Source organism: Periophthalmus magnuspinnatus, chromosome 8 (assembly GCF_009829125.3).
Source record: "Periophthalmus magnuspinnatus isolate fPerMag1 chromosome 8, fPerMag1.2.pri, whole genome shotgun sequence".
Classification (NCBI taxonomy): Eukaryota; Metazoa; Chordata; class Actinopteri; order Gobiiformes; family Gobiidae; genus Periophthalmus; species Periophthalmus magnuspinnatus.
Window position 1 is genome coordinate 4,417,078 of NC_047133.1, and position 16,168 is coordinate 4,433,245.

General features: G+C 38.5%; 1 protein-coding gene across 1 annotated transcript; it reads right to left on the minus strand.

The window, feature by feature from the left end:
• Positions 1 to 3,207: 3,207 nt before the first annotated feature.
• On the minus strand, positions 3,208 to 11,300 carry LOC129456427 (uncharacterized). Its single transcript, XM_055223462.1, has 3 exons — positions 11,133 to 11,300; positions 10,736 to 11,062; positions 3,208 to 4,900 (listed from the first exon to the last, which is right to left on the minus strand). Exons 1-3 carry the CDS (start codon positions 11,200 to 11,202, stop codon positions 4,539 to 4,541), a joined length of 759 nt encoding a protein of 252 aa, XP_055079437.1. The 5' UTR covers positions 11,203 to 11,300; the 3' UTR covers positions 3,208 to 4,538.
• Between the last annotated feature and the right edge of the window lie 4,868 nt (positions 11,301 to 16,168).

Genomic DNA, 16,168 nt, shown 5'->3' on the forward strand with positions numbered 1-16,168 from the left:
ATTGTTGTAGAGGTGCATTTAAAAACACAACGGGTGGTGAGAGATGTGGTCGAATGCCGTCTCTAAGTGGTAAAAATAGCATTTTCTAACATAAAAAATCCAAACCAACGCATTTATACACTGTCTGGCCAAAAAAAAAGTCACCACCTGGATTTAACTAAGCAAATAGGTTGAAGTTGCTGCAGTTGGTCAAGTCTGGGTTCAGCAGAATGAGGTCAGCTGACACCTGAATATACTGAATGACCAGGTTATTCCATCAATGGATTTTTTCTTCCCTGATGGCACGGGCGTATTCCAAGATGACAATGCCAGGATTCGTCAGTTTTTCTGAAATTGTGACAGAGTGGATCAGGAGCGTGAGACGTTATTTTCACACATGGATTGTCCACCACAGAGTCCAGACCTTAACCCCATTGAGAATCTTTGGGATGAGCTGGAGAAGCTTTGAGCAGCGTCAGACTCGACCAGCATCAATGCAACAGGTGAAAAATGAATGCAACACTGGATGGAAATAAATCTGTTACGTTGCAGAAGCGAAATCGAAACAACGCCACAGAGAATGTGCGACGTAATCGAAGCTAAAGGCGGAACAACCAAATATTAGAGTGTGAAACTTTTAAAAGATACATAGTGGGTGGCTGTAGATACAAAAAAAAAAAAGTGGAAAAATGAGTGTAACATGACTTTTGGTGGACCTCTTATTGTACTGATCCTTGTTTGTATGTGTGAACTGGTTGAACAAACTCCCATGAACCCTTGAGCGCCCCATGCAACGTGTACAGCTGGTCCAGTGTTCTGCATCCGGCATAAACACCTGATTCTCCGCTTCTCGCTGTATCAGGAGGTTAGAAGGTCAGTAAAGAAGGAGCTGAAAGGCAAGGCTTTTTTTTTTACTGGTCAATCTATGTTCCGTTGGGTGACGACCGAAAGGACAAGATGGCGGATACAAGCGGATAAAATGAGTTTCTTCATGAGTTTCTTCTTTCTTTCTTGCTTAGAGATCGAGTCAGGAGGTCGGTCACATGGGACGACCTTGGAGAGGAGGCAGCTGCGGTGTCTCGGGCGTCTGTTCTGGACGCCTCCACGGTTCAGGGTCAGGAGTGCATTCAGTCAGTGTATCCTTATATATATTGTGACTCAGTATTTGCAGATGTAACTGTATATACTAACACAGCAAGTTAATACATTTTTATATTTGATTTGAAACATTTTAGCTGCATTAAGGACGTTTAGATAATGTTTAAATGGATGTTTCCATGCGTTCGTTACACCTACAGTATATTGGCTATCTTATAATTGGCATATAACGAAGTACTATCGAAATAACACGTGTAAATAAGTTAAATAAGTCGACATAACCGCTTAAATAAAAACACAAGCGTTGGGTGTTCTTAATGCGGGAAACGAGTGGCAAAAACTGTTGCGTCTTTACACTTTACTCACATTTCCTGATGTGAATGAGGTGAGGTGAGTGTTAGTGGTGGTCGGGGGGGGGGGGGAATGGCACCGATTGGCAGCCTCGCTTTTGTCAGTCGATCCCAGGGCAGCTGCGGCTACAATCGTACATCAAACAGTATGAAATGCATGAATAATGTACGAAACTGTAAAACTGTTTAGTCTCTGTGTGCTCTGTGTGTTGTAGTGTTTCTTGATAAACACTAAACATGGATGAGAGGGGAAAAATGTACAAAAAAAACACTAAATTGTCTTAATTGATAGATGTTTATGATTAATGATAATCTTGGACAGGAGAAAAACCAAAAAAGCCAATCTGAAATAAACATTGATGACAAGTAGTTGGTGACGCTTGAGGAGATGTCCCCATGTGATTTTAATGAATTTTAATGCAGAAAATCAGGTTTGTTTGCCATAGACATGATCAAAACTGTATAATCTGGAGGAGAGCAGTAAATATGAATATGACTTTTAAACCAGAAGTTATAATTTATTTATTTATTTAACCTTTATTTTACCAGGTAGGTCGGTTGAGAACCAATTCTCATTTTCAACGATGACCTGGCCAAGAAGCAGAAATTTCAACATACAACAGAATAACATCCACACAGGCAAAGACAAGACACAACAACAACACTAAGACAGTTACTATTTCCCACTATTTACATATATACACACGGGTGAGCAGAGTTTAAAAACAGAGTTAAAAACAAGTACATTGGTCACGTACTATAGATTTTATCGAGTTGATGAATGAAGCTATTGGTATCATAGTACTAAGTTTTTGAGTTTTTTGTAGATTGTTCCAGTCGTTGGGTGCAGCGAACTGAAACGATGATCGACCAAAGGATGTACGGACTCGTGGGGTGATCATGGTGATAATGTTACTGGAACGTAGGGTTATGTGTGTTATTAGAAATATTGATGAGTGAGCGAAGATAATGAGGGGTTTTACCAATTAATGTTTTATAGATGAATTTGTACCAGTTTATGAATCTGCGGGAGTGAAGTGACGGCCGGTGAACCTGTGAGTACAGATGGCAGTGATGGGGAGTGAAAGGGGCAGCTGTGACAAAACGGATTGCTGAGTTTATGGAGGAGAGTTTTTGATGCTGACCTGTAGATGATGTCACCGTAATCGAAGATAGGGAGGATTATCATTTTGACAAGGGTGTGTTTTGCCGAATGGGTGAATGAGGATTTATTGCGATATAGAAAGCTGATTCTTGATTTGACTTTGGAAAGTAATGTGTTAATGTGAATGTCAAAAGAAAGCCATATGCCTAAGTATTTGTAAGAATTTACTAGTTGTAGATGTGTGCGTCTAGGGATGAAATGTTGGCGTGGTAGGGAATCTGAGGTAAATTTCCATTGAAAATCATATATTTCGTTTTGGTTGTGTTTAAAAGAAGACGAAGGTTGGAAAAGGCGTGTTGGAGACTGGTGAAACTGTTTTGTAAAGAGCGAACTTATTATTATGTGTGTAAGAAATCAGGTATGTGTGAAATCCCATTGAAATGCATAACTTTTCTCAACCCCAGAATAAGAATTAGTCAGTAATGATCGTTTTTTATTCAACATTTATATCAACGTCCTCTAGCAACCGTGGATGTGTTCGGACCTGGCGTGGAATGTGACAGTTATGTGCCAAACCAATGAACGCTGTAAGCTTTCATCACACGCCGTTTAACTAATTAGATGTTGTAGTGTCACGTTTAGTTTTATCAAGCTTAAAATATGAATCCCCACGTATAAAAATGAGCTTGTTTTATTTCGTAAAAAAAACACACTTTTTACAAAAATCTCCATGTTTTCTTGATACAAGTTAAAATCTACTCCTCTCTATCTACTATTTTTCACATCACAATGATTCTGGTCGATTTAAGTATAAGGCCTGGGTGATATGGCAAAAAAAAAGAAAAAAAAGTCTAGTCAAAGAACCAAAAATGTTCAAAAAAATATTCATCAATCACAATTATTTTAGTATTATTTTGCTAAATTTTAATCAGTGCCATTTACCGTAAAAAAAAAATCCAAGTTTACGTCTGAACATTGTGCCACGTGGTTTTATGTGAGTAGCCAAAAATTGTACTTGAGTAAGAGTAACGTTACATCAAAATGATATTACTCAAGTAGAAGTACAAAGTAGTAGAACAACTGAAGTACTACTCAAGTAACAGTAACTTAAAGAGTAACTGTCGAGATGTAGCTGATCTATAATTTGTAGTTTGTATAATTGGACGGACAAAACATGAAATAATGCACAAAATTTGGTATTTTCAAAGAATAGACACTAAACAAAACAAAAACTAAATCATATCTTAAGTACTGTTAAGTATGACACTAGAAAAGTACTCTGAAAAGAACTATTTTAAAAAAAAGTTCCATTAAAATGCCCCAAGCTGATCACTGCCAATTAAAAATGACAACATTTTTATCTCGATTAAAATATGATTCATTGCACAGCCCTAATTATGAATAAAATCTCGATTGCCAAACTTAAATTTCACAATTGGAAATATTTCTAACAAAACTAGTTAAAACAGGACAAACACGCAATAAGGGAACCATGCCCAAACCGGTTTAGACAGGTAATATTACGACATGATTTTTATTACAGTAACATTATGTGGAAAGTAAATCAAATGATGACAGTACTTATTTTAGCAAGACTTTTGACAGAGCAATGAAGCGTCGCATTGTCACAATTGAAGGTATTTCTGAAACAAAAACTATACATTACACCTGTGTAGCTCTTTTCAAGATACCCAAAGTCGCTTTACATAAGGAGACGGACATCTAACAAACAACAGAAATCTCAGAATCAGAATCAGAATCAGTCTTGACCGGCATAATGAAAATCAGTGGGAAATAGGAGTGGCCCTAACACGCACCCTTGAGGCACCCCTTTAAAGAAATTTGAAATTTTAGCCATGTTTTACCAAAAAGTGATACAGGACACCTTATTTATTGTCATTTTATCCACATCTTCTCCTCATTTGGTTAAGTTCTTGGTTTAATTTACACCTGAAATAGTTTAAATCTAGCAGTACCCTGAAAACCAAATCTTTTCTTAGATTGTTCTACACAAGTACTATCCCTAAAACCAACACTAGCATCACGCCAAACCACTGTCCGATGACTTTGTGCCCATCTGAGAAGCTTTGAGATCTCGCCCACTGGACATGCGTCTCGTTCTTCTCATTCTCCAGGGAGAAAAAGAGGGAGCAGTTATATTGGTTCGGGTTGGTAGGGTCCTTTTTTAGCGTGAGCGTGCTAACTGCCGTGAACAGTCCGTCTGCGTTCTCCGTCACCTTCGTCACTGCCAGGTGGGTGAGGTTTTCGTGTCCCAGGTTCCAGTGGATTATCGGTTCGGGGTAGACGTCTTTGAATGTGCAGGACCCGTCGGTGGTGGACACATCGTTGCTGCTGTTACCGACGCAGTCTAAAAAGTAAAGAGAATAAAATACATGAATGAATAAATTTCCACAAGATGAGACGAGAGACAAGGTGGTGGTCACATTTACTTGAGGAATTGTACTTTTCTAGCAGCATACTTTTACTCCTACTTAAAAAGCTAAAAGTTTTGGTTCCTCTTCCCACTGTAAGATTTGGATCGTCTTCCCTTTTTAAGTCTACAAGTGGCAAAAGCGTCACGTTGAAAATATAAAATCTGAACATTTGTGTTTCTTGCACTGCTCCTTCAGATATAACATCGCTTTTTATTTTAATTTTTGTGTCTATCCTTTGAAAATACACGATTTTGCACTACTTAAAGATTTGTTTGATCGGGTCAATGGGACAAAACTGAGAAGATTTTAATCAAAAACTCAAGATTTTATTGTGATTGTCATAGAAAAACAGCTAAATTATGTTAAACACTGCTTAGTTTTGATGTAAAGTTACCAAAGGTGCAAGAACCTATCCAATAATCCCCATAATTTCTTATAAATAAACCGTGTAATCCAGTTTAATTTTAGATTTATTTTACAGATTTTTTTTTCTGTCACTGTCAAACTGTTTTTTGGAACTACAGCTTCCAAAGAAACGTAACAAACCAGTGCTTAAGCCAAAAGAAGTGAAAAAAATTCTCACTAAATAATGTTTTGTGTGTAAACTTGTCCCATCCCTATAAGTAAATTGAAATAACAGTTTGAATAATCCCTATCGACAAACGTGAAAATCATAGTTTGTGACGTAATACTACACTGTCCTTTGCAGAGAAAAATACAAAGTAATCATCCTCATAACTATCCAAGTAATGAAAGTATTCGGTGAAAATAATCAGTAGCAAATTGTCCATTTTGTTGGTGGTACAAAAAAAGAACACACCACCCGTGCGGGGCTTTGTTTCTGTGTGCCGAGATTGCTAAGAACTGTGTCAACATTCTACCCGTATAGTACTTTTCTACCCGTATAGTACTTTTCTCCCCGTATAGTCCTGTTTAACTGAAAACACTTTCTATTAACTGACTGCACATTCTGGTATTTTGAGAAAACTGAACTGGTACTATATATGTGTTTTGGTAAAAGGTCTGTTTTCATCAAGGTTATTGCTTTCATGTCATTAATTTAGATAATTAATTTATTTCGAGCACATGTATGCAGTACACTTAAAGCATATTACACAAATTAGTCCTTATATAAGTTCAAAATGGAGTGGGAAGAAGAAAATGTATTAAATCTCACCCCTATCCTCCATTAGGACATGAGTGAAATGCTTTATTAGAGCTTCCTATTCAGTTCAAAAAAGAAAAAAAAGAAAAAAAAAGAATACACCCCTATACACCCCTGCTTTTCAAGGCAGTGCACGTAAAATAGATGAGTTAAATTCTATATTGTGCAACATTCCAAGCAAATAACAGGCGGCAGACCCTCCACCACGAAAATAACACAGCGCGGCTTTAAAATGATGTCTGGAAAACAACAGTTGAGTAATTCAGCTGCGACTGAGTAATATTACTGCAAAAATGGTGTAAAAAAGCGCATATTTAGGCTGCAATATTTAACTTTTTAAGCTAAATACTAAATAAAAATGTGGGAAAGCTGGAACAATGTGGTAGGAGACAAACGTACATAAAAAGTCTCTCGTGTTACTTGACTGAATTTATTAAAAGATGACTCTCCAGTAAACAACTAAACTAAAATAAGAAGCTTAATAATTGACAATAACGTAATAATTTTGGCCAACTTTAAACGCAATAAGCCCACGACGTGTTAACCTGCCAATAAAGTGATAACTTGAGCGTTTTCCATGTCCAGCAGATGTCCTTTGTTTTGGAACACAACTGAAAATTGCTGAAAATAATCAAAAACACTGGTATACTCGAGGATGCTTTTATTTAAAAAAAAAAAAAAAAGGGCTGGCAGGAAAAGAGTCAAGTGCAAATTCGGTTCAACTCAAATGCACGAGTGACTAATTAAAACTCTACACTCACTTTATTCATTTATTTTAATAGTGGTATTAGTATTTTTGTGTTTATGTTAGTATTTGGTCCTTAAAATTATATGCGGGGTGCTCCAAGGTTCAGTTTTAGGCCCGGTGTGTTTTAAACTGTATCTGACATGAAATCCTGGACGGCAGAACACTTTCTCCAGCGTAACCAGGACAACACTTGGGTTTTTGAAGTATTACATTATTGGCAAGGCGCTGTAACATTATTGCCTCACTCGAGTTTTTACATTATTGGCTGTTATTACGTTATCGGTTGTTACAGTCGCCCTAATGAACTCAAACAGGCAGATTTTATACTCACAAGGTCCACTAAGTCAGTTTTTCTGTACAGATAAATACGTGTTTAACATTAGCAGGCAAGTTTAAGTCCCCTAACTAATGTGTTTGAAATAAAGCTATAAACACAAGATGATTTAAATTGAATACAGCACAGAAATACATAGAAAAAAACAAACAGATTATCCCTCCACTTTGTCTGGTCCATGAACTCAACCAAAAACTACAAAGATGCTGGACATTGGACCTCCTCTGTGTCTGGAGTGGACCATGTGCTGAACCAGGTGAACATGAATATATATGGATTTGACTGAATTAACAGTGTGTTGTGAGGTTATGTAACTGAAGTGTAGCTAAATAAACAAAACAGGATTGTAAATGTTAATCTGTTAAACTGTGTATGGTAAATTAAGAAAAATGTGACCAAAAATGTGACCAAACCAACTTTGTCACAAAAAACATGCTCTTTGTTTCTCCTGCAGTCAAAAACATGAGCGTCCTTGTATCTGTCAGTGATTTTTGGGTATGAGGTGGGCTTTTTGGATGGTGTTTATATTTTCTGCTCAATAACAGCGTCAGATCGTCCGTACACTGTGTTCATAAAATTGTCATGTTTCTGTTGTTAAGTGCATAAAATGTGCCCTGTGTTTGGGCATCCAGATATTTTTTTGTTCATTATATTATTTTACTTTCCTTGGGCTCATAGTTTTTGTGCATTGTCATTTTGTATTGTTTAGTGCACAAAATGCTCCACTGAACACATTAAAACTGAAAATTGAAACACATTTCTATGGGGGGAACTGTGTTTCAGGTCCTCCCATGGAAATGTAATACATGTATTTGTGTATATGAAAGTTTATACGTTCCAGTAACATTATCACCATGATCGCCCCACGAGTCCGTACATCCTTTGGTCGATCATCGTTTCAGTTCGCTGCACCCAACGACGAGAACAATCTACAAAAAACTCTAAAACTTAGTACTATTATACCAATAGCTTCATTCATCAACTCAATAAAATCTATAGTACGTGACCAATGTACTTGTTTTTAACTCTGTTTTTAAACTCTGCTCACCCGTGTGTATATATGTAAATAGTGGGAAATAGTAACTGTCTTAGTGTTGTTGTTGTGTCTTGTCTTTGCCTGTGTGGATGTTATTCTGTTGTATGTTGAAATTTCTGCTTCTTGGCCAGGTCGTCGTTGAAAATGAGAATTGGTTCTCAACCGACCTACCTGGTAAAATAAAGGTAAAATAAATAAATAAATTATAACTTCTGGTTGAAAAGTGATATTCATATTTACTGCTCTCCTCCAGATTATACAGTTTTGATCATGTCTATGGCAAACAAACCTGATTTTCTCCATTAAAATTCATTAAAATCACATGGGGACATCTCCTCAAGCGTCACCAACTACTTGTCATCAATGTTTATTTCAGATTGGCTTTTTTGGTATTTTCTCCTGTCCAAAATTATCATTAATCATAAACATTTATCAATTAAGACAATTTAGTGCTTTTTTGTACATTTTTCCCCTCTCATCCATGTTTAGTGTTTATCAAGAAACACTACAACACACAGAGACTAAACATGTGCCATGACCAGAACCACTGCATGTTTGTCAGACTCTATACACACACATGTGACAATAAGCCTATACAAATTTGCATAAAATAGTCCTTTAGATGTTCACCACAGAGACTGTAGGTGACGTAAACCTGTTTACTCTCTGGGCTGCGTCTGGGACAGTCCTTCACATCAAACACCAGGACGGCGGATGGGCGAGGTTCATTTGGTTGATCATCTGTGCACAAAAAGAACATCTCTTTTGATACACAGATGAATCAGTGATTGTGCAAATGACAAAAGCATTGTTTGTATTGTAAAGGAATGGTATGAAACTCTGGAGAAGGCTTAAACTAATATTATTTCTCCTTTACGTTACTTAAGTTTGACTTCATGTGAGGTATAAAATCTCCTCACTACGCACTGGTGAATACGTAAACTCACATTTGTCTTTAGTATTTCCTTTTGCGCTGTAGACTCCAGAGAGTTAGTGAAACTCAACAAGGAAAAGATGGTCTCTCAAACTCTGCTGGAGGTTAGGACATGTGTTTCTTTATGTTTCTTTGTTTCTTTATTGTTTGGACAAGCATTGATCCCTCTTGTCAAATAAAAGCCTTATGCCACAAACGATCACAACACACTGCCTTCCTCACTGACCCTGTGCTGCAGTTGTGTATTTGCTGCTCTCCACACTCCAGGTTCAGGTCCATCACACACAGCCCAGAGCAGCAGAGAGAGAGCGCGTGGTGCAGCTCAGAGAAACAGGTTTATAATCTGGAGGAGAGCAGTAAAATTATCACTTTTCAATCAGAAGCTCAGTTAAATGTTCATATATACATTCATTTTTCCACGGGAGAAAACTTCATGAGGGGATGTTAAGCGTTGAATGATACAAATGTGAATAATTGATACACAAAAAATAACAATGCACAAAAACTACTGCTGCTGCCAGTTATTGACCTGCCCCAGAAAACAGCACAAAAGTATCTGCTATCTTTTATCATAATGGAAAAATAACTAATAATTTGTACATTTGAAAATAATTTGGTCCTTTTATTAAAAACAAATGGCATTTAAAGGGTTAAAAAAAATCCAAATATGTTTATACCAGTATTTAAAGCAGAAGTGTCTGGAAATAATGCGCCCAAAGAAAGTAAAATATAGTGACAAACAAAATAATAATAGTAATGAATGTCCAAATATGCACATTTTTTGCGCGTAATGGTACAAACATGATTTTTTTTTTAAGCAAAGCCAGTGGATTAATTACAAAAACATTGAACATGACAGCCTCTAATTTGGGTTGCCAGTTTCAATACTCAGATCTGAATCGTCACCTAAACCCCAGGACCTGCAGACGATCATGAACGTGTCACTGTGCCACTTAAAGCATGATTTTTTTTTGTTTTTTACTCTTAAATCTTGTGTTGAATACTGTGTCTTAAACATTGAGTTAAACTTGTTCCTCTTTAAGAACCCGACACGTGCTTATATTAAGAATCTGGAATCTACTACTTCAGTTATGTAATCCAGGTATTCATGTTTCAGCTGACATGACGTGGCTGTAATCCATCTTTTCAGCGACTGCGAGCGTCTTTTTAGTGACATATTCTACCTTCACGTAAACACCTAACAGCGGTACATCCATTTATGACCTGACCTTGCACGGACAGTATGTAAATAGGACCAGGCTTCTATAGATATTAACTTTCTTGGGGGGTATAAGTGCTGGATGACTCCTTTGTATGTGCTTCTTCATTTATCTAAAACGTCTTTCTACTCTCTACCCGGTCTGCAATCGCTTCCTTCACAATCACACCACTGCAAAAAAAAGCAAACAAAGAAACAAAAAACGTGTATGTGTCCTCAATCTGCAAGTTAGTTGTGATTGTAGTACTTTTTTTTAAAACTACAGAGTTCCTTTAAGTATCTAGTTACTTCCGATTGGCTAAATATTGTCATAGACTCAATTCTGTACTTACTTTGGACTCGTACTATGGTCTTGTCATTGAGCACGCCTTCATTGGAGCGCAGCTTGCAGTGGTACGTCCCCTTGTGCTTCGGTTGTATGTTGATAATAGTCAGTGAATAGTTGTAGATTCTTCCAGCGGGGTTGGTGTAACTTAAACCTTTACATTCAAAATCACTGCTGGTTTGGTTTTCCTCCGTGTACTCGCAAATGTCTTTCTTCTCCATCCAGTAAAACTTTTTAATGTTCAAATCGCTTTTTGCAGTTACATCGCAGTTTAGAGTCAAATTTCGTCCGCACTGTGTCAGGATTTTAGGAATGGTGTGCATTTCCATGGCATCTGAAAAGAAAAAGTGCTCATTTCAGTATTTCTTGAGCAATACAGCAGAAGGTAAATTATTTAAATGTACCTGCGATACTCAGAGTAGAAAGTAGACAGAAGATCCCAAACACGCCACGCTGAATCCGTACAGAAGCCATCGCTCAGACCTGCAGTAAACTAAAATGACCAAATATAATGTGTTTGCGTACTCCACTTTCTCTCGTTCGCTCTCAGTCACATTGTACTTGAGGGAGGATAACCAAGTACAAAGTGATTACTCAAGCATTTCCCCCCCCCAGACAACCTGGACCGTAAAAAACCTGTGTGGAACTTGCAGATTTTGTACAAGGAGAGACATGTCCTGGAATGTGAAGTACAGACTTAATGGTGCGATTTAGACCAAAGATGTGTGAGGAAGGAGGAGGATGCTGCGCTAACGTAAACATAAACATAAATAAATACATAATCAGTTAAATACATATATTTTTTAAACAATTTGTGTCATAGTAGTACTTTTAATTTCTCTGTTTTTTTCATTTTGTTTGAATTTAGGGAAGGCAAGTTTATTTGTATAGCACAATTCGTACAAAAGGTAATTCAAAGTGCTTTACAGAATAAGAAAGACGTAAAAATCACACAAATCAAAACATAATCACAAATAATCATCATAAAATTACTATTAAAACAGAAAAGTGCAGAATAAAACCTTTCAGTCATACGCACAGATAAACAGAACCATTTTGAGCCTGGATTTAAACATTGTCAAAGTAGAGGCCTGTTTCACATCTTCAGGAAAAATGTTCCAGGTTTTAGCTGCACAAAACTGAAAATCTGATTCTCCATGTTTAGTCCTGACTCTGGGACCAGCAGGAGGCCGGTCCCTGAAGTCCTCAGAGTGTAGATGGCTCATGTGGCTCATGTGGGAGATGTTCTTTGGTGCTGGTCCATGGAGAGACTTGTTCACTCAGAGCTGCTTTAAAGTCTATTCTCTGAGCCTGGTTCCTGGTTCTAGACCTGAGCCACAGGACACATGTATGAAGTACTTCCCGGTTCTAATCCTGACCCGAGCAGCAGTGTTCTGGATGTTCTGTTCTGTCTTAAGGCTCGTTTGGAGAGGCCAGTGAGCAGGACGTTACAGTCGTCTAATACAGTGGTCCCCAACCACCGGGCCGCGGACCGGTACCGGTCCGTGGATCAATTGGTACCGGGCCGCGGGCCGTCCAAGAAATAATTAATTATTTCTGTTGTATTTATTATCAGAGTCTGAACAATTGTTTATTTTGAAAAATCTTTTATTTTGAAAAATGACCGGATTCTCTCGGTTACATTTCCGTCACTTGAGCGCCGACAATTTAACCACTTATCGTTCCGACGGCCCGCCCGCGTTACACGTTACAACTTTACAGCAATGTACGTGTATTTCTGCGTCACCCACACGAACAATCTACACATCAAATGAAAGCTACGGCATTCATCTTTCTGAATATCTAAACTATTTACACCTCGAATCTCCACAGTGCTGACAGGAAAGACATTTTTACAGAGAAGTCACAAAGTGTGAATCTGGACTTCACTTACCATTGAGGCTCTGGTTCTGTCAAACATCAACATATTCACACAAAGTTGGTCTCATTCGTTCCGTAAAGGTCCAGAGAATATAATCCAGTCAAGAAATTATGTCCACAAAGGAAGTTAGAGCCTCCATGTCCAATCTGCTGCAGGAAAGTGAAATCTGTTCCGTCACTTCTCCGCGTAAAAACACGAGACTGGATATAAAGATCCGCGCGTATTGCGTAATTTTACGCAGCAGTTTTGCGTTTTAAACATGACGAAACGGACAAAACAAAGGAAGTACACGACCGAGGACACTGTGGATGTTTGTACAAGTTAAACTAGAGGCATCTCGGACCCGGAGATGAAGATCTCATGGTGGACTCAGGAGCAGAGGACCTGATGTTTTGATGGACTGGATGCTGTTCCTGATCGGTAAGCGTGGTTTATTCTGCTATTGACTTAATTGTGGGTCAAATGTGTATCATGTGTAATCATTAGCATTAGCATTAGCATTAGCCCCCCGGTCCGCGGTGACAAAAAGGTTGGGGACCACTGGTCTAATCTACTGGACACAAATGCAGGATAAGTCTCTCTGAGTCTGATTTCGACAGTAAACCTTTGACTTTTGCGATGTTTTTAGGTGGTAAAAAGCTGCAGATGTTATTGATTTGATGTGGCTGTTAAAGTTCAAGTCTGAGTCCATTATTACCTCTAGATTTCTCACCTGATTTAAAGGATTTAGAGAGAGAAACTAGAGCAACAGGTTTCAAGCAAATGACGCTGATCCTTCCTAATCTGAATGACTCTGTGAAGACTAGTGTGCATCGTTGGTTGGAGGGCCTGATGGTGCAGATTATCAGCCTTGTTTCCATCAGTCTGCCCCACGGCAACTGTCAGCAGAAACTTCCCCTCATGGAGAGTACAATAAAAGCAAAGAAACAACAACAACAGAACAAGTTCATTTTAAACAGTTTGCAGCGACCCAAAGTTATTCTGCACTTAACTGATGCATTCTGAGCATCCTAATTATTCACCAAAATGAGTTTATAAGCAAGTCTGAGAGGTCAATGTGAAGTTTTACTGTTGCTAAAATGTACATGAGGAAAAAAGCTACAAAAGTACATTTAATATACACATGTACCGTTCAAAGTATAGCATATAGTAGACTTGTTTACACACTTTAGTGGAACTGATAGACTCCAACAGTGAAGCCATGAATTTACGTTAACAATGTTCTAATGCTGCGTTCGTGACACGTGGTAAATTGCATGTTCCTATGTCGTTCCCACTGAAATAACAGGTGTGCCGAGTAAGTCAACAAACTGAGTCAACACAACCACTTAAAACAACTGAGCCTTAGGGAATCTTCATGTACACACAGATGACTCAGCTTAAGTGTGATCCTATTGCAACAGTGCTGTACAACATGTAAGATTAACCAGAAGAGAACGTGATCATCTGTTTTCGTTCGCTGGTTTAGCTGGTCCGGCGCGGTGTGTGTGGTTGTGTTGGGACTTGACCTGGAATGTGACAGTTATACGCCGACCCAGAAAACGCCACAAGAGGCAGCGAAGTGTATTTATTCATTCATTCATTCTGAAAAAAACATCAGCAATTAATCTGAGGTGAGAGAAAGTAGATTTAGTTCAAAGTCATGAGTGACCAATGAGCTCCTTTGTTTCACGTGTATCACTGGACAGAATAAAAAAGTTAATCTAATGCATCAACGTGTTTTGTTCTGGCTCGAGATGTGACCAGACTGATATCCATCTGCATAAAAAACTCAAAGAGATATTATTCTGGATTTGCCAAGCGACCTTTTTCTCATAGAAGATATTTTGAATTGCCAAACACTTCCATTTCACTATGGGCCTAAGGCAAGAGTTAAAGTGTAATGTCATAAAAAAAAAAGAAGAAACATGCCACAATTTAACTGGAGATGTCATGCCTATACCGGCTCACACTGTTGAGGCAAAATCACAACATTTCACAAGCTCTGGCACAAGTCTAGACCCAGTTTGCTGTTCTGCGTTGCGTTCCCAGGTCGCCCGGGCCTTTCTATGCTGAGTTTGCACGTTCTCCCTGTGTCTGGGCCGTCTCGTTTCTCCCATCAACCCAAAACATGCATCAAAGGTCCAATCCTCCAGCTAAAGCAGATTTGACCAAGTCTAGCAACAAGGTCATGGAGATGTGAGACGTGTCCCGGGCGAGTCACTGCGTCGCCCGCCGCTCCTGCTCCAGTGGCACTGATAGATGGGTCAAATGCAGAGGACAAATTACCTTCTTGGACAATAAAGTGCACGTTAACCTTAACCATAACCTTATAATAAAGCATTTTACTGTCCAGTAATCAGGAATTACATGGTTAGTATGCTAGCTGTTGTTAGCTTTACCGTGACGGCTAACTCTATCTCTCTTTGTTGTGAAAAGCTCTTTAATTACTAATGAGGAATAATTAAAATGCTCGAAATGGATTAGGGAAGCAAGAAATAACTTTGGTCCACTGCTAATCATTTAAATGAACTTGTTTAGTTTTTTACACTTTTCAATAATATAAAAATCTATTACAAAACCTTTAAACTATAACTGTTTTAACTGAAAACATGAAAACTTTTCTTGCACTTAAAATTATACATTTAATTTGTGTATATTAGTTTACTGTGAAACACAAAACACAACATTCTTTTTATTTTTTAATTTTTATTAAATAAAGTCTGCTTCTTTTTTGTTTGTTTGTTTGTTTGTTTGTGTGCCTGTCCCATCTCTCTGACATCACATGATCATTTATTTTTTCAAGCCTGACCTGGATGCAAATGAATTCAATCCTGGTCCGACTCAAACTACAGTAAAATATATCATGTCAGAGAAATTTTTTTTGTTTTTTTTGTTGTCTGTGTAGACCCTCAGTCGTCCAGGTCTGATCCACAGCAAACAACGAAGTTAAATCTGTCAACTGGACAAATCTTGTAGGGGTGAAGATGTTTCGCTGCTCGTCCAAGCTGCTTCTTCAGTTCTGGTCCGAATGCTGGTGGCCACTGCGAAACATCTTCACTCCTACAAGATCTGTCCAGTTGACAGATTAAGCTTTGTTGTTTTTTTTTTTTTTGTTTTTTTTTTTAGCTCCACTCCCTGCACATTCTACTGTCCCTTCTCGGTCGCCCTCACCTGGTCTTGAGACCAGATGCTGGTGACCATGACCCAGCCCTACTCAGCCTGACTCATGAGCTCCATGAGTCAGGCTGGGTAGAAGGAAGGTTTTAGAGGGACTGTGCCCAGGGTGGACTCAAAGCACAGGCCCGCAGAGGAAAAGCTGGTTGGCCTTACACACCTTCAGGGATCTGTCCATGAACCCTGAAGTTGTACAGGCAGGTGTACGCTTCGTTGCCGTGGTTACTCTCGACCTCTAGCTTCCTGCAGACTTCTCACCTCGGCCTGCACACTGCTCACCGTGGGCTGCAGACTGCCATCTTGCACATTCCACAGGATCATCAGAAAGAGTACTGTAGTCCCGAAAGCCAAGAGCATCAACCAGAGGCAGTAGTCGACATAGCTGCCTGTGAGGACCAATGG

Bases quoted from the DNA above. Each gene is read 5' to 3' on its own strand.
- LOC129456427 (XM_055223462.1), bottom strand. From the start codon at position 11,202: ATGGCTTCTGTACGGATTCAGCGTGGCGTGTTTGGGATCTTCTGTCTA. The intron at 11,063-11,132 runs GTACATTTAAAT...TTTTCTTTTCAG, and splicing joins TTCTACTCTGAGTATCGCAG to ATGCCATGGAAATGCACACC. The intron at 4,901-10,735 runs GTAAGTACAGAA...TTTACTTTTTAG, and splicing joins GACCATAGTACGAGTCCAAA to ACTGCGTCGGTAACAGCAGC.